At 35.6% G+C, this 25845-nt stretch overlaps 1 protein-coding gene across 4 annotated transcripts in view; it reads left to right on the top strand.

The window, feature by feature from the left end:
- The window catches only part of LRP1B (LDL receptor related protein 1B), a 620609-nt gene that overhangs the window by 500400 nt on the left and 94364 nt on the right, over positions 1-25845 (top strand). For all 4 annotated transcript variants that reach the window (XM_015635304.2, XM_033516047.1, XM_033516046.1 and 1 more), the window contains 14 exons: positions 325-450; positions 2623-2751; positions 4146-4265; positions 5260-5373; positions 5570-5719; positions 8229-8351; positions 10040-10159; positions 12300-12428; positions 13297-13419; positions 16054-16194; positions 17321-17508; positions 18984-19167; positions 20381-20466; positions 23920-24042. In XM_015635304.2, the coding sequence (XP_015490790.1) occupies positions 325-450; positions 2623-2751; positions 4146-4265; positions 5260-5373; positions 5570-5719; positions 8229-8351; positions 10040-10159; positions 12300-12428; positions 13297-13419; positions 16054-16194; positions 17321-17508; positions 18984-19167; positions 20381-20466; positions 23920-24042 (1856 nt within the window). The remainder of the gene's footprint in view (positions 1-324; positions 451-2622; positions 2752-4145; positions 4266-5259; positions 5374-5569; positions 5720-8228; positions 8352-10039; positions 10160-12299; positions 12429-13296; positions 13420-16053; positions 16195-17320; positions 17509-18983; positions 19168-20380; positions 20467-23919; positions 24043-25845) is intronic.

The raw sequence follows: 25845 nt of genomic DNA, 5'->3' as shown, positions 1-25845 counted from the left end.
GGGGTATAGCGTTTTCCCAAGTCAATAAGTATTATTCAGGATTTTCTGCTATGGGCATTGAGCTCAGTAGATAGCAGTTAAATACTTTCCTGTCAAGTTTCAGCAGTTTTGAATGTTGCAGGTTTTTAAAATTATTATTTTCCAGGTGTTTGTCTATCTTTAGCACGCCAGCATCTGAGGGATGCTGACATTTTCATCCGACTGATAACACCCGAATCAATTGCCCGTGAATCTGCGATATGGTGATCTTTGCTCTCTCAAAGACATTGGCCACTGAAGCAAATTTAATAAAATAGAGTTCATCTCTTTTTGTTTGTCTTTCAGGTGAGTTATCTCCCTGTGCACAAATGAATGGAGGATGCCATGATTTGTGCCTTCTGACGCCTGATGGACGAGTGAACTGCTCGTGCAGAGGGGACAGAGTCCTGATAGATGATAACAGATGTGTGAGTAAGTAATGGTGGCTGACACGATGCTTTCCTGTGCTCTGAGGCATTTGGCTTTCATAAGACAGTTGGCCCAAGCCATTAATTTTATTTCTTCTATGTACTGTAAAAATTGATCTGGCAATTCAGCACAAACCGAGCTTTTAACTCTTTTGTCTTGTAACTATTTTTGGGGGGTTAAAAAGTGTTCATACTCTCCTTAAATTCCTATTATGGTAGTGGAATACTGTTTCTTATTAACAGGGTTTTTTTTACATATTTAGTGCAATTACTGCTGAGATGGATAGATAGAAAATCTGTATGTATCCTTTCCTAGGCTATGTGGGACAAGTTACTGGAGTTGAACCTTAATTAAATCACTTTCTCACCTATCTCTTTGTGTTGTCAAACCAGTGATTGGCAGTGGAAGTGAGAGAGGTTCAGCAGATGAATTCACATGCCAAAGATATATTATATATATATATATATATATATATATACATTCTATTTATAATAATTAAGTGCATTAATAATAGAATAAGGTATATTATATATAATAATATGTAAAAAATATAATACATTATAATAATATATAATATATAATAATATTATTATATTTATAATAATTATATGCCATTTATATCTTCCAAATTGCATTGCAACTCTTAAAATTGCTCTTAGGTAAAACCATGTTTAAATTGTCATCTAGGACATGAAATTAGATGTAATCTTCTAAATTATTCTGTAGAATGTTTGCAGGAAATGTTGATCTGAGCTATCAGGAAAAAAAGAAGAAAGAGATTCAATGATGGGGTAGAGCAGCACAGAAAGGATGGAAGCAAGACAGACTTCAGTTTAGCTTTGAGATCAAAAGTTTCCTTCTTCATAACAGAATGGAATGTGATGCTCAATAAAATTGAAAGTTAGCATTTCCAGCTGAGAAAAGGAATTAACTGTCCTTTCACAGTGTAATTAGGCTGTGTAACTTCCTGCCAGACAAGAGTCTTGAGACAAAGCCTCAGTGAAATTCAAAGAGGGAGGGATGATGAAATGGGTAATGACTGCTCTGACTATTTACTTGTCATCAAAGAAACCATTTGAAAGGCGTTAAAATGCTTTCTTTCTGCAAGATGGAGTTTGAAGCAATCTCTACAAGGGTGTCCAGTTAGACTTGAGCTGTGGGCAGATTATACTATATATACTTTTATTCTTTTCATTTTTTTAAATAAAGATTGCAGTCCAAGATGCTGAGCTAGACGATCTACAAATGTAGCTGAGAATTACTCTCCATAAGATCTAAGTTCTTACAATGCTAGAAAATAGAGGGAAAAGAGATTAAAATACTTCAATTCAAATGTAAAGGATTAAAAAAATCACATTCAAGACCAGATCTCACCTTGTTCAGAATCTGTATTTTCAGCACTTTTCCTTCATGTTTGAATCAAATCAAGAAATGCTTTAAATTTATATTGGCTTGGCTATTGCATACAGCCGACACTGGTTCTTCTTGAATTTGTGCTGAAGTGATTATAATGGAAACAAGAAAGAAGCATAACAATTGGGTATTATTTCCCCATTGTTCTCCTTCCTGACTTGTCCTAAATGCTCCTCGTTTCTCTCCACTTTGATATTTTGGTTAGAACCATGCTCACGAAGCAGATGTATGACCCATCATGAAGTTCAGGACCAAACTATTGTGTCCAGTTTGTGATATGTTTTAGTTTCTTAAGTAAAAGAGTAAAAATTTTAAATGTGCACCTGGTTCTCTTCTAAAATAATGGATAAAACATCCACTAGATGAGAAGGGGAGGGTTTTTGTGAATAAAAGAAATAAGTAAAATGGAAGCTGCAGGTTTTCTGCATTGGGGTTTAGGCTGTATCTTTCAAGCTGGGGGTTGGGAAGGCACAGGTGAGTAGAAGAGAGCTGAGCACTATAGTTCCAAAGCTCTTATTAAAATCAGTGCCTGTGAGTTGTTTGACTACATATTCCTTCATGGATATTTGTCAATGTATTTTGTTTTACAGGTTCTCTTTGTAGAAGCTTCTAAGTTCTGATGCCATGGTGTGTTTTACTGTTTTGTACTCAGGTTTTCAAAATCCATGTAGGTTAAATCTGAAATGCAGCCAGCATTTTTTTGTCATTTTCGCTAGTTGTAAAAGCTTTTAAAAATTACGTGTAAATGTGGTTTCTTTTTAGGTAAAAATTCTACTTGCAACATCTACTCAGAGTTTGAATGTGGGAATGGTGAATGCATTGATTATCAGCTGACTTGTGATGGCATTGCTCACTGTAAGGACAAATCTGATGAGAAGCTTTTCTACTGTGGTGGGTATTTCCAGCTCTTTCACCTTCCTGTTGTAATTTTGGTGTTACACATGCTTAGATTGCTTCCTCTGTGACTTTTCTACTTCTACCAACTGCTTGGCTGAGATGCCCAGGAAGAAAATGCCAACACATATCAAGAAAACTGACATGACATGAAAAAAATTACCTGAAAATATATTTTTCTTACCAGCTTCATGTATTAACTGACATATTTGATAAAAAGAATCTCAAATATGTCTCAAACCATGTTTCTGTCTCTAAAAGAAAAATAAGAAAAAACATTGCTAACTGCTTTTTTTATAGATGGAAGATACCTTACAGTATTGTAAAATATATAAATGTTAGTTATTAAATTTATAAATAGATTTATAAATACAAGATTTGTTGCCCAGATAAGTTGTGGCTGCTCCATCCCTGGAAGTGTCCAAGGCCCAGGTTGGACAAGGCTTGGAGCAGCCTGGGATAGTGGAAGGTGTCCCTGCCCCTGGCTGGGGTGGAAGGAGATGGTTTTTAAGGTTCTTTCAAAACCATTCCATGATTCTGTGATTCTGAGAACCAACAATGTCTTTCTATGGATTTGCCATATAATTTATGAAGGACATTCTATTAATTTGCAGTGTGACAGTGAGCACTTTGCCCCGTTTAAATCAACTGTACCAAATTACTGCTACACATTGGAAAAAAACACCAGGAAGAACTGGGGTCCTTTCATGCCCTAGGTCATATACAAGGTGTTGCTTTCTGAATCTGATGAAGGACAGGATGTTGGACTCATTATTGTTGATTAACTAATGCAGTGAAAATCATTATTGTGACTTCTGCAATAATTGGGGCTTTAGTAAATCAGTCCTGAATTTTCAATCATATCATTATATGTGAAATTCATGCATTCTTCAGTAGTGTTCTTGAGCAGAATGCTGTTGGTATTGGTGCTCAGAAACCCAGAAACCTCTCTGCCAATATGTGTTGTGATTTCATTCTCCATTTATTTCTATTTCGGACAAATTTGGTGTGCTTCATTCTATGTGTTGTCACATGCAAACATTCTCCCCCAAAAAAGTGTGTCAAAACAAGTGCATTTAAAGGACATGGGCATTTTGTGCCACAAGTTAATGAAAACTGAGATTTAGGCCTCCCTTTTTTCCTTTTTTTCTTTTTTTGTTCTTTCTTTCTCATCATGCTTTCATTTATTGTTCTTTATCTCTTTATTGGTTCAAGTTATATCAGTCCCTATATTGGTCCACGATGCATAGTAGTTGAACAATGTCTGAAGTATTTTTTCCCTGAAGCTTGCAATGCATCACCAATTAAAATCTTTTTCTGGGATGTTTATTTGGACTGAGCTGTTTCCATGAGGTGTCAATCCAATCATGTGCTTGTATTTAACTTTGCAGAAAACAGGGGCTGTCGGAAGGGCTTCAAGCCGTGCTCCAATCGCCGCTGCGTCCCCAGCGACAAAGTCTGTGATGGTGCCAATGACTGTGGTGACAACTCTGATGAATTTGACTGCAAAGGTAAATGGCACCTTATTTCCAAGGTGACTTGGGAATATTGCTTTGTAAATACTCATTATGCAAATAGGAGTAGCTGGAAAACAACGTGGGATTTCATCATATGATGGGATTGATGTAAAGGCTGATTTTGGCTTGCACCTACAGTCTTCTAGAAGAAGGGTGGTTTTGGCTATATAATATAAAATATACATATGCATTATGCATATAATAGTTTATGTTTTATATGTATAAAATATAAAATTCAGGTGCCGTTTCTTCTGTGAAGAAATGAGAGAGTAACTTTACTGCAGACAAATTGAAAGATGGGTGATTTCTTCTCTGCATGTGCTTCTTCTCTGAAGCAGCAAATGCTCTATTTCTCTGCTTCTCAGATGCATGGAAATGTCCATGTCCTTTGCAAAGTTTACTAGAATTGTTCTCCTTTTCATATCAGAATTGTTTTTTGATTTATGTCTTTTAACATGAATATTTATATCAGTGCATCAGCTAATGCATGAAGACCAGCAAGCAGACCACACAAATCCTTAGTTATAATTCAGAAAGGTTGGAGGGGATATTATTCCACAAGATTTATAACTAAAAAGCTAGACAGCTATAGTAATAAGCATCTTTTGAAAGAAACAAATTATTTTTAATCACTTATCTAAATATAAGTAGAGGGAAAACCATACAAGAACCCCAAGCTGGTTTTGCAAGAAATAAACCTGAGAGATTCATGGATGCTCCTAAAAATGCTTCTTCCTCCCTCAAATATTGCATATCTCAAAATGAATTGAATTACCTAGAGACAATTTTAGGCTAAAAAAATAAATTAAAAAATTTGCAACTTATAAGGTGTAATAAGCTCAAAATCATATATCTGCTGGAAGGTACAGTGTGTTCTGAATGCCTCAGTCTGAAAGGCAGAAGGCCTAAGCATCATCATGTGTATGATGTGCATCTGAAGAGTCTGTTTAGCACACAAATTTACATCCTTTATAACCATATGTTCCAGACTCAGCGTGCGCCTCGACAGAATTCCGCTGTGCAGATGGGGTTTGCGTCGGGAAATCGGCGCGGTGCAACCAGATCATCGACTGTGCAGATGCCTCGGATGAAAAGAACTGCAGTAAGTTTGTGTTTGTGCCCCCTCCCAGCAGCTGCTCCCTGATTATTCCTTCTTATGTAGCAGTTAATTCCTGGGCGTTGCTGCTTGGGATTCCAACACCTGCGTGGGCTCCTGCGTTTTAAATTAAATTGTGAAAATTAAACTGTGGGGCTGTCAGTCTGTGTCAGGTGTGTGGTAATTTTCTGTCTCTTTCCAGATAATACGAATTGTGCTTATTTCTATAAACTTGGGATAAAATCTTCAGGATTTATCAGCTGTAATTCGACTTCTCTCTGTATACTGCCAGAATGGATTTGTGATGGATCTAATGACTGTGGAGATTATACAGATGAACTAAAATGCCCAGGTAACTGTGAAAAAGTAAAAAACACCAAAAACAACAAACCCAAAACATTAATTTACCTTTTAAACAGAGAAAAAAAGTCCTGTTTGGGGAGGGAGTGCGTTTCTCATTGTGTTGCAAAAAGTTTATTCAGTCAATACTGGTTTAATTAACATGGAGATTAATACAATGATGAATTACGTTTATTCACCTTTATTTTGTGTTTTCTGGGATTATGCAAATTATTGCCAATGAATCCTGGTTTTTTTTTTCTGAAGCAAACTGTAATGTCTAGCTTTCTATTTCCTCCAGGTTAGGCTTGTCATTTATCATTTTTATTTAAGTAAAACATGAGTCATTAAAATGCCAAGCTCATCAAGCATCAGCATAATCACTCAGGAACTTTTATTAGCTACCACTTTAGTGGCTGGTATTTCTTTTCTTGCTGACTTGCTTTACTTTCTCTTTTATTTGGTGGAGGCCCCTGGAATTGGCTGCCAGGGTAGAAGCCAGGGTTATTTCTTTTGTGATAGTTCTGATCTTCAGCCAGGAGAAAGGGATCATGACAACTTGAGCCCCAAACACAGGACTGAGGTTCTATTTAATGTTAGCCAATGAATTATTCACAATATTCAATTCTCCCCCACTGAAGGAAAGCATTTATGTGTTTGCTTTTTATCCAGAAGCCCTCATTTGAGTTTGAGAATATTAAGTGCAAAATGAAAACATTTTTTATTTCTATTTTTTTAATAATTGATTTATTCCAGAGTGACGTTAACCTCCTGTTTACCAGTAACTCTCTTTCCTCTAATAAATAATGTTAAATAAAAGTAAATATTTACTAGATTATAATTTTTATCAGTTTGTAAAATTAGGCTTTCTAATTTTATGTTGTTCAATGCCATCAAATTTTTGCCTAGCGGTGGACAATCTGATTCCTTCCATTTAATAGTCTCTTTTTCTGTCTGATAATCCTCTTGTGTCACCAAAAGGTTCTGTTAGAAGTCTCATACACATTGTGCCAAATTTATTGACAAAAATAGTACCAGGATCCAGAGGAACCTGGGACTTCAGCAGTACTGTCAACCTGTCACTAAGAACTTCCATCAGTCCTATAAAATAGATGCATATTAAGTTAGAGTTGCCATTCTAATCTCTACATTCTCCAGCTTATCTCTTTATTATGTAGAATTTATTGTATATAACACTTCATTAAGCTCAAAATAGCTTAATTTGCTGTATTTTTAGACAAAGAAAGTGGTTTTTTCCATACCAAGGAAAATTTTGAGAGCAGCGTGCTACAGCTTCAGTAAACTAATGTTGCATAAGTACACTAATGTGCATTTTATTCCATTGTCCATTTATTTATATTACTTTTCTCTGAATTCCAAATGTATGCCAAAATGTTCCATCATTTTAATGTGTGACTAATTGCCTGGATCATTCCTCCCTTTACTTGGAAGCGATACCATTCCCACTCAACCTACATGTGATTTCCTTTGCCATTTCATTCAAAACTGACCAGCTCTGGCACATTAAGTTTTTGAGTGTTGTTTCTGTTATGAATATTGTAATTCCCATTAGCAGTTTGCTTCAGTCTCATTGTTCTTACAGAAAATTACAGCAAAATACTCATGGAGGGCAGCTATACTTAGGGAATCCTTAATATCTACCAAGTCATCACAGATGTCCCACTTCTTTCTTTAATATTTTTTTTATTTATTTATTATTCATGCATCTGTAGAAGCCATAAATGTTTACCTTTCCTTTTAAAAGAGGGAAGGCTGAAATAAAAAAAATTCAGTACACTGAGGGAGTAATGAAACCATGGCAGAGAGTTTCAGTGGTCTCCAGTGCTTGGAACTGCATCCTGGCTTTTCCCAGGACCTTGCTTAAGATTTAAAAAATAAATAGTTATTTAGACTAATGTTTGTGCTTTCATCATGAAACACTACATGTGGCATGTTTTCTTCCCTCACACCTGCTTTCTAAGCATTCATAAAAGTCAATTTCTAAATTACTGACTCAACAAAATTAAAAAGACAAGGGAGAACTTTTTAATTTCTGACCAAGTCTAAACCTCTGGCTCCAGCATCTCTGATGTAGCTCCTGTTAGTCAGTGCATGCTTCTCCCAGTGACAAAAGTACTGCCACAATTAGATTATCTTGTAAATGACAACAATGATCTTGCAAATGATCAGAAGGGCAATTTCTTCAGCTGGTGTAAAACAACAAGCAGTGCTGACCTGCCTGACTTCAAAACCTGTAAACTGAACTATTTTCCTCTCTAGGCCTTTTGATTTAGTTTGAAGCTGTGCTCTGATTCTTCTCTAAAAAAAATAAAATTAGCTATTTCAGCTCCCTAAACCACTTAGCTATCATTTTTATTTTTATGAACACAAATTACTTTTTTTTTCCATTTTTAGACATAAACACTTTGTCCATCAGTATTCAGAAATTTAGCAAAAATGTATTAGGCTCCTAATCATACTAGTAGAGACCATTTTACATTACATTCTTTATTTTATCACAGTTCAAAACAAACCCACATGTGAAGAAAATTATTTTGGTTGTCCTAGTGGAAGATGTATTCTGACCACCTGGCTTTGTGATGGGCAGAAAGACTGTGAGGACGGAGTAGATGAATTGCACTGTGGTGAGCATTTTTTCTTATTTGTACTCCTCTAGTCACTAATGCACTCTGGAAACAAAGAAGTGTGCATTTATATCTCAGAAATTGTACAAAATATCTTTAATGTTGTTTTTTTTCAGATTCAACTCTAATACTTCATACTGTCAATACCTTAAATTCTATTTCATAACAGAATGAAAGCCCTTTATTTATTTTTTTTTCTCTCTTTAGGATATATTTATATACAAAGTTTTTTATTGCTTTAGTATTTAATAATTTCACTAATTCTTCACAACTCCTCATTATAAGAGTTTTACAGGTATAATGAATTTGAATAAGTATCTGGAGTCCAGCAGGAAATAGCCAAACCTCAAAGTAGGCATTGCTTTGCATCAGAGGCCATACAGACAAAATTATTTAAAGTAACATCAAAAGTGATGTAAATAAAATACAGCATGAGCTGTGAACTCAGTTAAGGGTCAGGTCTTTTCAGATTCTTAAATTTCACCCAACTGAGGCACAAGCAGGTTGGTTTTACTCCTAGTGAGAGCTGGTCTTTTCAGTTTATATGGATTGTCTGAATGGACTATTTTTGTTATGAAATTGTACCAGAAAGCAGTGTCAAATTTTTCTATTCTCCATTTAAATAAAACATGAAATTCAGGGTTTTTTCAGGTTTTTGTGGTTTTTTTTTTCTTTTACTTCTTACCATGACTGAACATTTTGTATTATTCACTTCATGACCCAATTCCCACTAGCATGCTTCCATATTTGGTTTGCAGTTTATGTTGTATACTTTTATCTTATAACTTTGAAATTAGGAAGTGCTGCACACTGTGACAATCAGAATCTTTTCTGTGGGTCACAAATTTCAAGCAAAACTTGGTGTTTACATTTCCAGGTGTTATACACTTGTGTACAATACTGTAAACTGAATTAGCTGATTTTTGTGAGCAAAAGGGAAGGGGATTAAATCAATGCCTCTTTCCCCATTGATTCTTTTTACCCATTTAGAGATATCTGTTATAATGCCCTCTTTTAAATTCAGATTTCATTACTTAAAATTCTTTTTAATGTTAATATTAATTTTTTTGTCATCAAAATCAGTTGCAATGCAATAAAATTTACTTTTAAAGAAGGAAGCCTGGGAAAAATGGAAGACCTGAACTTTTCAGAAAAAAATAGCATTGATTTAGGACAGTTTTGCAGTCTGATTTTGAAATGCACAAGCTCTTTTTTCAATGTATAGCAATTTTTCTTGTGAGAGAAAAAATCACGAAATATTTTGAGGAGGGAGTTAGCTACTGGAATACTGGGAGGAAGGCTGTGTCAGAAAGTTTGAACTGTGCCCTCTCTGCCCTTCTCCCCAAATAAAGCAGTTCACTGTAGGTGTCGTATCTGTCAAATATGCAAACCGGACTCCAGTTTTTTAAAGTGTTTATCCTCATCCCACTTACAAATTATTTGACAATATTGGATTGTCTTTGGAATGTTTCACTGTTTATTTTAAAAAAAGTGTTGGTGAATGCAAGCTCTGAAACAAACATAACATGCTTAATAAGAAGGTTAGAGTGTTTTAATAACGAGATCTGGGGTGCTTTAATACATGTAAACTGAGAAAGGAGCAGCAACAAAAATATCCTGAACTGTGGTTGAAGCTGCAGGGGAGGCAGTGATGGTGTGAACCTAACAAATGCAGGTGTCATCCCCAGATTCATCCTGCTCATGGAATCAGTTTGCTTGCTCTGCACACAAGTGCATCTCCAGGCAGTGGACCTGCGATGGTGAGGACGACTGTGGAGATGGGTTAGACGAGAGCGATGCCGTTTGCGGTGAGTGGGATCCTCAGCTCTGCCGCGGGTCACACCGTGCCCAGCGAGGGACACCACCTGTCCCAAGGAGAGGCTGGGAAGGGAACAAGGACAGCATCTCCAAAGGGTGTGAGGGATCTCCCTCAGCCCTCTACAACCAGCAGATAGGTTCCTTTTCGTGGGAAGCCCATGATTTGTGTAATTTTATCAGTAGAGTTATGAATGGCAAAGCCAGCCTGTTCTCCAGATCCTACCCTTGAGGCAGAACCCTGTTTGGGTTTTACATTTGAGTGACAGTTGCTCAAAGATCATAAAGTTATTATTGTATTTTTGCTTTAGGTTTGGTTATTGGTTTTTTTTTTTCCTTAGCTCTTTCTTCTATCGCCTCTAAAATTTTCTATACCGTTGTCGCTAAAAGACACAGAATGATTTACATGAACATGTCTCAGTGGGATGACAGGAAAAGAAGTAACTTTAATTTCTGACTCCAGTATTTATAGATTTTCAACAATGACCAGGGATTGGATAACTAAGTTACCACCTTCCCAATCACATTGGTCATGTGAAACATCCATCAAAGACATTTCTTGGAACCAATGTGTAAACATTTTTGTTTACAGTTACTTTCTTGGGAAAGTAACTAAAACTATCAAAACAAGATCAGAAGGTTTAGTTTTCAAGGCAACATACCATAAGCATATATTGCATGATATCCCTCTCAAATTCCCAAATCCTTCAAGGTGCATAAGGAATTGAAAATTTTGTTTTCATTCTAGAGCTCAATGGACCGGAAATGTGTTAGTGAATTCTTTTTCAAAGAAAAGCACATTGTGTCAAGACATGCTGTCACAATCTAGTGATATTTATACATCAGTTCCATCATCCTCTGTATTTTAAGTTTCTTTTTAAAAAATTCAGCTTTTAACTCTTAAAGATGTGTTCCTTTTCAAAAATCCTCTTACTAAAGTCTATTAAACAAAAAAATATTTATGCCATACTTCCAGTGTGTTATCATAGTAAAAATATTGTTGATAACTGGAAGTGTTAAGAAGACAGAGGAAAAAAAAATCTGATTTGTTAAAGTAGTTGCTTAATCAAAGAAAGATGTAGCAATGCCAGCAAAGGGATGTAGATAGAATTTATACTGTTCTAATATGGTAAAATATTAATTATTTAGGACACTTAACTTCTCAAAAAGGGAAAAATCTGCACTGGGCATGAAGAAGGGAAAGTTAAGGCTGTATTTCTTCTTATTTCTTCTCCAACAGTAGCTGGACCTGAATTGCAAGGAGAAAAGAGATCAAAATTACTTCAGATTTTTCAGTCTTTAAAAAAACAGCATTTTTTAACATTCCAGAAATATCAAAAAAATGGCAAATGAGTATAAGTAAGAAAAAGTTGCCGCTTTTGCATAAGTGATATAGAAAATATTTTTTAAAATATTTTAATATTTTACTAAATTCTAATTAAAACTAGTAGAAAATGCGCTGTCTCCTTTTTAGTGAAGTATATTTAACTTATCTAAGAGAATACATTAACTGATGGATTGTACAACATTTTACTTCCAAATGGAGGAAGTTTAACCCTGGGGTATAATATTATCTGAAAAATAGCCAAAGAGAAGATTAGTCAGGCAAATGATATGTTGAGTTAGTTGGATCAGAGCTGTCAGATATTTTTCACTCCCACTACTCTTGTACTTGGTACATATTGTTTTCTTTGTAGTTTTACAAAATTTTCGTTTCTGTGAAAATTTACAAAATTATGGAGTGCCTTTGGCTTCCTGGCTTGGACTTTGGTGATGCAGGGATTATGTGGTTTGTAGGACCAGCTCCTTTGTCCACCCAGTCCAAATGTGTAGCCAAAGTTTCCGACCAAAACTGGTTTGAAAAATTATTCTGCTGGATAGTTTCTATGAAGTGTGGGAATTTTGAGTCTGAGTAAATGAAAAGAAGGGAAGAAACTGCAGATGGTCAAAATTTGACTGTAAAACAATCTTAGCCTGTAGATTTATCATAATGTGCAGAATGAAATAATCCCTGAAACTTTAAAATAATCCCCTTTAATCACTGCCAGCCACCATGAAAACATGGATTAGGATATTCCAGCTGGGGATATGGGATGGTCCAGTGCTGAGGGCTCCCCTGCCATGTTTCCCCAGGCTCAGTGACCTGTGCTGCAGACACCTTCAGCTGCCTGGGCTCCCACGCCTGCGTGCCCCAGCACTGGCTCTGTGACGGCGAGCGCGACTGTCCCAACGGGAGCGATGAGCTGTCCACAGCTGGCTGTGGTAGGATTGTGTATCAATAAATAAAATCTTATTTCCATGCTGTTTCATGCTCTTTTCATGTCCATTTTGCTGGTGAGGATTGCTGAGCCACATGTGAGCACACAGAGCAGGATCCTTCTCGGTTTTGCGCAGGCTGACAGCTCCAGGCTCTGCTGACACGCAGCCCAGCAGGACATGGGGATGTGTGGGACGTTCTGCAGTGTTTACTGGGGAAAACTGACACATCAGTGACTCTGCAGTTCTATTGCTTCACCTGAGGAAAATGCTGCTGCTCGTGTCAGGGAGGCTGTGCATCAAGAAGGGAGATGAAAGTTCTGTCTTCAGTTTGCTGTGGCTAATTGTTCAGATCCTGACATCTCTTGCCCTATAAAATCTCCCAGTCTTCCTGAGACACACTTCCAATAACAGTGTCAGGAGTTCAGTAATACTTTCACTGGAGAGGATTTTTTTATTAATATATAAAAATGGTACATCAGTATATATATTTTGAGTGTTTGCGGACTTCAAAAGAGCATTTGTTCAGGAGCAGACCAATATAAGGACATCTCTTCTTCCCAAATATTCTTTTCTTCAGAGCCAGACCTTAGTTAGTCACAGATAGCATCGATTTCTGAAGCTTTTCTGTCTTGGATTACAGAAGATTTTAGCTATCTTTACTTCTGTAGCTTTCTTTCTGATGAGTAGCTTTTTCTGGTATTGAATTGTGTTTGTGTGATGCCTTTTATCTGACTAAAAAGTTATGGTTATTTCCATTGAATTCACTCAAATTCACTTCTCATTTCATCTTTGTGTAAGAAAATCGCTTGTTTATCTGATTGTTCTCAATTTCTTTCTTTTTTATTTTTTTTATGTGCTGTATTTTTCTTAGCTCCCAATAACACTTGTGATGAGAATGCTTTCATGTGCCATAACAAAGTCTGCATTCCCAAACAGTTTGTTTGTGACCACGATGATGACTGTGGAGATGGATCAGATGAATCCTTGGAATGTGGCAAGTATAACAAAAATAGAGTAAATGAAACAGTTTTACATTGTTTTCTGTAAGGCATTCTTCAGGGTCTGATACACTAAGGCACTATTGAAAAATTAAGCTCTTCAGTTTTTAAATGGTTTTAATTCTCTAATTCTCACTTTTAAAGTATGCATTAATCAATACAGATTGGATTTAACTTGGATCTGGGGCTACAGTAGCAAATTATTTTTCATAGTTTCTTATAGTTGATTCCTAATAATATTTAAGAGAATTTTAAAAGTATGTTCTAGAATTTCTCATTTACTAGGTATATCTTCATTATATATATATTTTTTTTTCTTTGTCTTTCTATGTTTTTTTCCTATTAAATAATCAAACACATCTGTCATGATTATCACTGCATTTAAATTACATCAACTATAGCCATATGTGAATTTTCACCATTCATATGAATTTAGGGTTTCTTATATGTTCTGAGAGTCTGTTCAATGTATCTGGGCCATACTCAGAAACATTAATCTTTATAAATAATATTTATGGAGAATACACAGCAAATATTCCATTCCAAATGACAAACTGGTGATTGTCATTCCTGGGTTTGTGCTGTTACAATCTGTATTGGTTATTTACTCTTAAATTTGCTCTAGAAATGAGAGCCACAATAGAAAATAGCTAGAAAATATCTGTATATTATAAATGTTTTTATTGTGCATACCACCTGAAGGGGGTCTGTGCATAAATGATGTGAGCAGGCACCCAAAAATTGTGAGAAAGAGCATGCTTATTGATTTATTAATGACAGATAATTAACAGGAAATCAGTGAATTACACATTCAGTATCATTAGCAACAACACAGTGGGCAAATCACAGCTGCAAAATTTATAGAACTTAAGGGTTTTCTAACACCATTTTATAATTAGTCCCAAAAGGTTCTGAGCACACAGACAGAGAACACCTATATGCTCCTCCTGCCCCAGCCCAGTTTTCAGTACCTCAATAACTACTTAGAACTAAACAGTCACAAACTTTGGAAATTACCTTTTTTTCTTCATGCTTATAATTTCTTGCTGATGTATTTAATTTCTTTTCTATAGCATTATATACACACACACTAAAAGCGTGCACGCCCCTTAGAATACTTACAAATAAATAGTGTTATTTTGTCAGACTTTTGGAAAGAAACAGGAGGGAACAGCAAAAGGAGCAGGAGATTTACAAATTCCTAATCCAATTTAGTATGGACCTGCCTTTAGGCACTGGCTGTATTTAATTTCTACTGGGGAAGCTGAAATCTGCAGTGAGGTTTGTGCTGCGCTGCTCCAATGCAATTTTCTGTTCACTGGTAATCAAATACACACCTTAGTGTGTGGCTGGCATGGTAAACTTGTTATCCTGCAGTTTTAGGAAAGGGTTATGTTCTTTTATGGGAAAGGAAACTGCTTGTAAAGAGTAGGAGTCAAATTCCAAAACACACTGTCCAAGGTGCTGTTGGGATTTAAAATTCAACCACATCATTGCCCAGGGGTGTAACCTTGCGGTTTCTGATTTGACTGCCAGCTCAGGAACCCAATCACAGCTCTGTTGGATTGTAGAGCTAAACCTTTTCCATCCTGAGAGACAGAACAACCCAGGTACTCTTCAGCCACCAGTCTACTGACCTGACATGAAATTTGGTTTGAAATACAGTCCTAAAAGTTGAATTAATTGAATACATTTTAAAAAGTCATACATTTTTCATAAAATTTCATAAAATTGAATAAATTTTAAATTTTTGTTTTAATTTAATTGGTTCTATTTTTTCTCTTTGTACAATTAAAAAAATGTTTATTTTTGTTTTTTTTTGTTGAATACTACTCAGAAATAATGTAAAAATGAGATTGGTGATTGAAACAATACCTTTTTTTTAAAGTTCACAATCATTCACTTCCTTGAATATTTCTTTGATACAAATTTTGAGTCCATTGTATAGGCCTGCCTTTTCAATGAAATCCTTATAACTAATTACTTAAAACTGAACAGGGAAAAAAACCTATAATTGTGACAAGTTTTCCAAGTTTTTCTATTGCTTTTTTGGTTTCAGAACTCTCAGTTAAGCCACTGTGTTCTAAAAAGTGAATGCCTGTTTTTGGTTTATTTACTTCATTATATATAGGTATATAAATATATATATATATATGTTTTTGTTGTTGTTGTTGTTAGAAATCCTCTTTTGCTTTGAAAATTTACCCATTCTATATGTTCTGATTTTGTGTCCCTCTTAGAAAATGTGTGTTCAGTGTGGATAAAATGGTTTGGTGTTTGGCATGTTTTAAAGGGAAGACACACAGCCATAAGCACACCACAAAAACATTTGTTGGGTACTGTCAAGTTATCTCCTAATAACGAATAAATTAAATAAAATGAAAAAGAAAAGGCATTTATGACGGAGAGCTGCATAAATATGTTTCACATCTGTGTGAATTGTATCATGACTTCATGGTGCTGCAAAAGAGAATTTTGATTTCTCTCTTTGCTGGTAGCCACTCATGTATGAGCACAACACTCTAAATGGAGCAAAGAATAATTTTCTTTGTGTTGCCCCAGATATGAAGGATTTTCTGTTGAAGCTGTGAGAGCACACATGAGGTGATGATTGGTGGTTGTTTTTGTAGGGTATCGTCGCTGTCGTCCTGGGGAGTTTACCTGTGCTGATGGACGGTGCCTGCTGAATTCCCAGTGGCAATGTGATGGGGATTTTGACTGCCCAGACCACTCTGATGAAGCACCCATCAACAGCAAGTGCAAAAGTTCAGGTTTGGGTGTAATTTTTTGCAGAACATGTTTGACCTTTCTTTTTTTGTGAGTAATGGTTTAGGGTTTTAACTCAGCAAATGTAAAACCTTATAAAACCTCAGTGCTTTCATGGTGATATTGCTCATGTCTTGCAAGGAGAAATGGTTCTGAGCATCCAGAACTTCAGTTCACAAAGTGCAAGCCACCTGTTCCTATGGAATAAAATAGCAGACACTTCCTCAATGGATGCCTCCTGTTGATACTAAAATAAGATGATATTAATATTGTAATTTCCAGAGTTTGTAGTTTACCCTTCTGATGGTTGCTGTGTTCCAGATGTTCATCACACGAAAGGAGGTCATACAAAAGGGGATGTAAAGTTGCTACCACTTTAAATAATAAACACTGCTTTAATTTTATTAGCAAATTATTGACCAAATTCTATTGACTTTATTGATATTTTCTGCTTACATTAATAAACTTGAGGTCTGAATGGTTTTTTGAGAGGAAATTTAGTTCTGGTCTGCATAAACTGTGCTATTCTGTGGCTTTCTGGAAGACCAATTCTTCTGTCTAGACCTTAGGATTTCATTGCACTGTAGCCAGGTTCTTTATAACAATTTTGATGGAAAACCCTCATCTGCTGTGAGGTGAGACAGCATGTATTTATTTAAATGTTCCTGTTGTTACTTGAAGGTTCTGAATGTAGCTGAAATGATGTATTCAAGTTTTGCCAAACAGGGAGGAACATATTTACAGGTCATTAGGCAAGGAATGCATTGGACTTCAGCCAATTGTGTTCCTAAACACCTCAGCATCCACAGTGGGGAGAACCCATGTTTTTTAACTTTTGGAAGCTAGAACTGTATTTTGTGCAGAGATGATGTAGAGAGTTCTCCGTTATATAGAAACAAATATGTAGCAGGGAGTTATAAGTTGATGTCCTCACCCATTTTTCCAGCAGAGAAATAATCTTCAAAGACACTGAAAAATGAACAGTTATTATAAAGCTATCAATAAGGAATAAGTATTCAATTGTTACACAACTTTTTTCATTTTGCATGCACACAGCAACTGATCCATGAGAAAACTAATTCCAAATACTAAGAGATGACACCAAGTCATGTGTTCTTTTTTGTTTTCCAGAGCAGTCATGTAACAGCTCTTTTTTTATGTGCAAAAATGGCAAGTGCATTCCTCAGAGGGAGGTTTGTGATAACAAAGAGGATTGCAGTGATGGGTCTGATGAGAAAAGCTGCCACGTTAATGAATGCCTCAGTAAGAAAGTCAGTGGCTGTTCCCAAGATTGTCAGGACCTTCCTGTTGGATACAAGGTGAATAATTGTAAAATGTAGTGTAATATAATGTGAGTTTTTAGTTCTTTAGTGTTTAACTACTACATGATTATAATAAAGTCCTACTCTGTGGTACCTCCTTGTAGTGAAGTAACTTACCTGCCATAATAATATTCAAATTTTCATTTCCTGTAAGCAAACTATTGCCAATTGTGTTTAAAAAATGGTACAGTACATATTTTAAACCTCTAGAAAAGATCATACAGTGCTTTGAATACAACAGATCATACTGGTGTATACAGAGCACTGAAAATCAGAGTAAATATTTTACAACACATAGAAATGAACAGCAGAAATAGTGCTTTTCTCCATTCCACCCACCCCCCTCCCCAAGACAGGAGACTCTTACAGAAATATTTAAACAAAATAATATCACCTCAGTAGCAGAATAAAACTGTTCATTGTCTGCACGTGAGGATGTTTTTTGAATCCCCTGAATCTGCTCTTTGGCCTTGACAAGTAGAGAGGAACAGCCTGCAGTAGCCTGTCAATAACAGCTAAAAACAGAAGAAAGACTTTTTTCAGGGTTTTAACTCTGAAATAACCTTAACTACACTCCCAGAGTTTCATCTTTTCAGCTGAACATTGGCCCACTGACAACTAAATAAAATCTGTGCAGCATGGCATCTGCAGGTATTCAACTCCCCAGAAATGTGAGGGTTGGGACAGAGACTCAGGAGCTGTTGGATTCAACAAAAACCTTGTTGAAGTGAAGAGGAAACACATCCTGGATCTCTGCAGAAAGAAATAGGGATTACAGGAGGGAAAATGACACTGTCTTCTGTAGATAAAATTTATGCCCCTTCTCCAAAAGCCCCTCTGCCCAGTTTTATTTTGCATCTTTCACATTGCATGTGATAAACTTGACAGGATCATCATCAGATCCAAATAAATGTCATAGAAAACAGAATATTCTGAGTTAGAAGGGATCCACAAGAATGTCCACATCCAGCTCCTAATAATCCTTAAGAATTCTCTTTCACATTTTTGTGTTGGTTACACCAATTGCTAGGTGACATCAATGTTTCCAGGAGAAAATACTGAAAAAGTGTCTATTTTTACAAAAAAAATTAAAAATAAATTGTATAATTGAAAATTAAGAACTCCAAAGAGTCCATCCACCATCATTTTTAAGGGAAAATCATTTCTTTATTTTTGAAAAGATGTGAAAAGATGTTTACTTTTTCTTTAGCTAAAGTAGAAAGAATAATTGCTCATTCTACAGGGTTTTGTTTGGGTTTCTTTTGGAGGAAATGGTGCTTAGGATCACATCAGCAACATTTGAAAAGAAAAGTAGATATACCTCCAGTAAACCAGACAAGCAGCAGAGTAATTATGATGTTACTTGAAAAAATGAGATGCATAAAATGTTTATGATGCTAACATATTCAGAAGAAAGTACACACAGGTGATAAACAGAATTAAAAATTAATGTATCTGGTTTTCTTTCCCAGTGCAAATGCTGGCCTGGATTCCTCCTGAAGGATGATGGCAAAACATGTGTAGATATCGATGAGTGTTCATCTGGATTTCCCTGCAGCCAGCAATGCATCAATACCTATGGAACCTACAAATGCTTGTGTGCAGAAGGCTATGAAACACAGCCTGATAACCCAAATGGCTGCAAGTCCCTTTCAGGTATTACTAGATAATGTTTTTATAATCCTCAGCTGTATCCAAATAATTTGTGGGGGAAAAAACTTAGCCCCAAGGTGTATGTTACCTTTATATGCAAGATAAAAACAGAGTTACTTTGAATCTGCTACTTTTTCAATATAAAATAGGAATGTGACTGTGTCTGAATGCAATAAGTTGTATTTTTAGTATGTATTGTCCTCAGCTCATTTGATGTAAATAGATACAGTGGTTTCTGAAAGTGTGAATAATTAACTTTATTAGAAAAAGTATTAGAAAAGTTAAAATACATCACTTAGTTCTACTTCTGAGTCAGATGATAATAGCATGGTTATGATAAGATTTCATCACCTTTAGAATATTAGAATGTACATCAAAATTCCTTATCTGAAAAGGAGAAACAGGAAAAAAAATAGTAGAAAATGCAAACTCAGTTATAACATGCAAATGTGTTCAGTGCAGGAGCAGAGTAGGCTGGGCAATACATTACATTCTACAGTGCAAGAGCAGTAGATACAAGGATTTTAATACATTTTTAATTAGCACTGGTAATATTTTATTTTAGTTGAGGTGTCTCTCAATAGAGCTAAAATAAAGCCTTAAAAATATATATTTTATAATTATGTATGTCAGTGTCAGAGATATTTCAGTGATGTCATGAATGAGTATCTGAAATTAAATATTTTTTTTATAAACTAGAAAGCTAGGGTGACAAAAAGTCAAATCTGGCTTCAGTTCAGACTTTAAAAAATCAAGGTTTTTGTTGGTAGCTATTTCTTTCTCTCTGTACCATTCAGACCAATGAAATCTCAAAAAGCAACAGTCAAAACATGCCTGTTTTGCAACCATAATTATTAGTCAGTGTTAATTTGAAAGGAAATCTTGAAAATAAAACATATGGAATGACATATATTTCCCATTTAATCTCTGGCATTAATTAAATTAGGATAAAATACAGTATGGTTCCCATATTACAAAGGCAAAAGAATTAAATTGCATTGAAAGATATACTAATTGATTGCTTTGTTCATTTTTATACTGCATCATTGATCTTTCTTGGAGCATTTGAATGTTTTAAATATTTCTTTCATCCATAACATTGATCAGAGCATGTAACATTTATTTTTCAAACCATCTGTTTTTCAGCATTGTATTCCTGATTTTCCATAAATTAACGTAAAAGCTAGTCTAATATATTCTTTCTCCCGGGGTTTAGATGAGGAACCTTTCTTAATTCTGGCTGATCATCATGAAATAAGAAAAATTAGCACTGATGGATCCAACTACACTTTGTTGAAACAGGTATAACCATAGTACCATGCTCTAAGTTTAACTCAATACTTTTATTTTCTTCTAAAGTTTGCAACTGAAAGAAACCTCGTCCTACAATTGGCGTTGTGTGCACCACAGAACAACTGCAGTACCTTCAGAGTTATTACAATACTTTAAATTGACTATTTTGTCTGGATTTGACATGATTAAAGCTCAGGCAGTTGTTTTGTCATTCTGATGTACTAAAAAATTATGTTATTTGTGATCCTCTTCCATCACAATATGTTTTGTTCAATTTGTCTATTTCAGTTAAAAAACAATCCAAAAACCCCACCTATTTGGCCATGTATTATTTGGGCTACTTACTGTCACAATCTAAATCTGTTTTCAGACAGACAATACTAATATTTATAGTATTACAAAACATGAAGTCTTATCTTTGTGTAAATCTAATTTTTAAAATAATTACTCTAAATTATTGTAACAGAGAAAAAAAATCATGAAAAACTGCAAAAATAGAAAGTCACCCAGTAACTACAGAGCTGCCATTTTTAGCAGTCTGCTCTCCTTCTATGCTTCACCTAAGTGTAGTTATTTACCACAGATTAGCTTTCTAAAATATGTTTTAATAAAAATAATCAATATCAATTTCTTTGAATACTAATGGATCGATTGTAGTAAGACTAGGAAATTGTTTACTGCCCATATCATTAGGCTTTTTGTAACTTCTTGTGCTCAGGTCTTCACAGCAGTAATTATGAAATTAACCATCTTGAATGAAACACTGACTTTATTTAAGCAAAGCATTATGAAAGTCTGTCTGTTCTCCTGAAATCCCTCTGATTCCCTCTCATTTGCATCTCACTGCCTCTCTCCTCTTTTGCTGGTGTACCTGTTCATAGAAGCCTGTGAAAAGAGGGGAGCCAGAGGAAATTTTCTTCATGGTTGGTGCTGACAGATGGTTCTGAATTCAGTGGGCTCCTCTTTGGTGTGTTAGAGACTGAGCAGCTCCAGCCACTGAACAAAATCTGTGTTTTCCATGTTACATCAATTCACTGTGCTGATAAACACCTCTGCTCCTGAACCTACTGGTCTTTGCTCCTGCAAAGGCAGCACTTGGTTTAAAAGCCAAAGAGGGATCTTTACCAGCAGAACAGGGGGGTTGTGTCCCTCCTAAGGACATCTTTGTGTCCTCGTAGTGCCATGATGGATCTGACTTTTTCCTGCACATCATCCAGGGGATGGCAAACACCAGAGGCTCTGGCAGAGGAGCAAACCCACCCTTCTCCCTGTTTATTTGATCTGTGATTACCATTCTAACAGTTGTTCATATAAACTCAGAATAAAGGAGCTGAAAGTAGGAGCTCATTCAGTCTTCTCTGAGTTATGTGCCACCTTTTTCCTCTATTTTCTTTTTCTTTCTTTTTCTTTCCTTTTTTTTCCAAATACACATAAACAGTACAACTGTTTGAATTGTGTCTCATGTATTGTCTTTGCTTTCCATTTCCTTCACTCCTAATCATCAAAATCCTCAGGGTTCCAATAGGCAGAGTAGATAATCTTCCTCCTCATTATTTGTGATTTTTATCTCCATGTTTTTAAGTGAGGCACCAAGGGAACACAAATCACAGCCAAGGATATATTGTGTGCTGTGTGCAGCAGAAACAAACCCACAAGTTTAAGATGAGGGACTAAGGCAGCTGATGTTTGAAATCTTCCCTATTCCTTCTAAAAAACAAATTACTTGTCAAATGACAAAGAATTATGTTAGGGGCACTTAAGCGAGATATGTATATGATAAAGAGGAAATTATGTCTGGGCAGAGAACTCTGTTACAGACATACAGAAATTTTTTACCTGCAGTTGATGTTCTGATAAAAATTGAAATTAAACTGACCCAAAATAAAATACTTGAAAGCAAAAATGTGCAGGCAGTCAATTCTCTGCATTAGTCTTGATCCTTAGGAAACTTTTACAGTGCTGTGTAATATACAGAGATAAGGCCATACTTTTACAAATTGCTGACTTTAATTTATAGAATGTTATAAAATTGTAGTAAATAATATTTTGTATTCGTTGACCTGTTGTCTCCTTGGTTAAGAATTTGGGCTGGGGTTTTCTCTGTAGATGCAATCATGCTAACAGGAGAAAAAGACAGGAAAAGTGTTTTACAACCCAGTTATGACTGACAGAGCTGCAGCTGGTTTTATGAAAAATGTGTGCATGTATATGATATTTTTGAAAAATGAGAGTGGTCTTCCTACACTGAATTGTTTCAGACTTTTTTAATGATGCTTTGTGCAGCCTAACTAATCTTTCCCTCTACATTTTGATCAAAAGGTAGATTTACAGTAATTACGCAGTAGTTGATGGCAGATAAGCCACGTATCAGTTTCTGTACAATTAAATATTGTTGTCCTTAGTTGTTTACTTTTGAGCTGGCTGGTCCAGCACTCCCCTTCCCAGAAATGATTAGACTAAAGAGGGAGGTTGCTGATCTACCTGAGAGCAGGATGTCATTGGGCTGATAAGGGAATTGATTAACTGACCTTGATTTTATAGAAGGAATACACACCACATCCGTTCCTTTCACCACTGCTGCTCTGTATTTCATTGATAACAATAACCTGGCATATTAAGAATAATTGTGATTTCACAACATATCAGAGCATTCAGCAGGTTATGGGGCAGATAAGGAAATAAGAGCCATCATCTGAATGCAACTCCCTTCTTCCTTATCTGCCATTTGGGATGAAAAGCCATTATTGTATAATTGCTCCTCCCAGCCCATTGGAGTGCCTCAGATACAATCACCACTCTTTCTCAAAATGTGTTGGCTTTGTAATTGGAGCCATAGGAGGTTCCCAGGTGCCTGCTGGATTTCCAGCTTTTTGTATCTACCTCCTCTGTGTGTATCCACACACACAAATATATAGATATAAACTGAGTGCCTATAATACAGCACCTGAGAAGTCAAAATCTCCACATTCAGGAACTAACATTAATGTCTTTTTACAACACCACCACTATTTTGAATTCCTGATTAATTTGTATTACTAAGGAAATTTTTTCATTATTTAAATGTCATAAAGATTATACTATTTCTGGTTCTCCCATCTAGATTGGCAAAGAAATACCAAAGGTAGTAATCAGCGGTGAAACTGAGCAAAAGTTGAAAGTACTTACTGCTAAATTTCATTTAAATTAGAGTATAGAAAAACACAGGAGCCTCACATAATTTCATACATCATCTGTATTTTTTGAAGTGCCACAGTTAATTTGTCACCATATTTATTTCTGTTACAGTCTTTGTCTTACTCTGTTTAGAAGTAATATATGGAGAAGAGAGGGAAGTGCTTCAGAAATATGCAGACAGTAAAATAATACATTAGGAATATTAAATGTGTTTTACACTCTGAATGCTATCCAGCAGTTTGTGTTCAAACATTTGAATAAATGGACTTTTTTTTTTTCTGTTTTTAGGGGCTGAACAATGTGATTGCAATAGACTTTGACTACAGAGAAGAGTTCATTTATTGGATTGATTCCAGCAGACCAAATGGCAGTCGCATAAACAGAATGTCTTTAAATGGAAGTGACATCAAGGTAATTGGGGATTAATCATGTCACTACTAGAATTAAATTTTTTGAGTGTTTTGGGAAATGCTCCTTCATACATTTAACCCAGATTGTGAGGCTTTGGTGTATGAATACAAACTCAGCAGGAGCTAGCAAGTCCTAGTAGAATTTAATTGCATTTGTATCTTATTTGAAGTAAAGATAGGGACAAGGAGAACTGTATTTAGAAGCTAAATTCCTTATGACTTATCTGACAGTTTACTGAATTGGCAGTTCCATGTGGTTTCCAGGATGCCAAAGAAAAAAAAGAGCTATAATTAGCTGTAAGCTGTGTAAATACACTGGTGTATTGTGTCTTCCTATATAAAATTTCCTGTGATCTTCAGTTTGTTTTTGTTTCACCTCCGCTACACTGATAATTAAAATAACTCAATGTCTTTGCTGTGAAGGGTAAAAGTGCACTCCCATTTCTGCACAGCCTGTCTGTTCTGCCTCTGTAGTGGATTAAGTTCACAAATCCACTAATAAGCACATTTGTTGACTTATGAACATTTTCCCAGAACTGGTGATAAGCAGTAAGGAATTCTTTGTTTATTCTATTATGTCTGACCTTCTGGAACATGGAGTTAAGTGAGCAGCAACATATCCCGTGAATTCTGTTCCCTGGTTGCACACCAATAAACGTGCAGAGAGGAAGGATTTGTGTTTTTCATTCACAGCTTGGGGCGTGGGCTGGAACATCCTCAGAGCACATCAGCTTTGGGCCTCATGAGTTAGGGTTTGGAACTCACTGGATTCAGTGAACCTCGTTTGCATCCTTCACACCAAAATAATTGTTCTTAGAAACAAAAAAACACAAACAAGTGGATAAGCAATTTCTGGCACTCTGCATTGGGTTAAAAGCAAAACCGAGAATGCACTCAAAAGTTTTACATGTGAAGGGAAAATAATAGAAGACAGGCAAGTGTAGGGTTCAAAATCCATTAAATACTTGAATCATATTTATTGTCTTTAAACGGTTTCCAAATCATCCTCCTCAGCTTCTGTCCCTCCTGGATGATTCAGTATTACATAAGGGCTGGGGATTACTCAGACTCTTTATTTCTGATCTTTACTATTTCAGGAAGAACAAAGAGATTTTTCTCAGTCAAAAATGTTCAAATAAGGTAGAAAAATACCAAAAAAAATTGCTTTCTACTGATTCATTAATAATTTCATTTTTTAAGAAAAGGTTTCATAAAGCTGAACAATCAGTAGAAGAAAATTAGGATGAGGACATGCAAAATATTTCATTTTTCCATCAATTTGCACAAATGTCATGTTGATGAAAATTTTGCTCATAGAGGATGCCATATTCAAAGCAAAAATAACAAAAATAAGTCCATTTAATTTTCATACAAAAACCTGTTTTTTCTCTGAAAAACTTGGCCCAGATTTGGCCTCTGAAAGCTAAAAAGGTGAAAAAATTAGCAAGAGTTATATATTGTCTGATAGTCTTCTAGTAACCTTTTATCCAGTGCCGAATTTTTGTGGCTCTTTGACTTTTTTATTAGGTTGCTATAGTACGTCCTTAATAACTGACATAATTAAAAAATTATTTCAAATGGAATTATTTATTTATTTAAATTCTGGTGTTATTATTTGTTATCTAGCAAGCCTCTTTACTTATTTTAATGTGTTGGGGGTTTTTTTGGTCACAAGAGTTTTGATGTTTATTCCCCTGATATTATTTTAATATCTTCCCACCTGTTGTGTTACCCTTTGCTATAAATAGGTCTGCTATCGATGTAAGTGATAGCAGAGTTATTGATTTATTGCCTTGGATTCCCC

This window comes from Parus major, chromosome 7, assembly GCF_001522545.3.
Source record: "Parus major isolate Abel chromosome 7, Parus_major1.1, whole genome shotgun sequence".
NCBI lineage: Eukaryota > Metazoa > Chordata > Aves > Passeriformes > Paridae > Parus > Parus major.
Note: the sequence above shows the minus strand (reverse complement) of the source record. Positions and strands in the feature narration are given on the sequence as shown.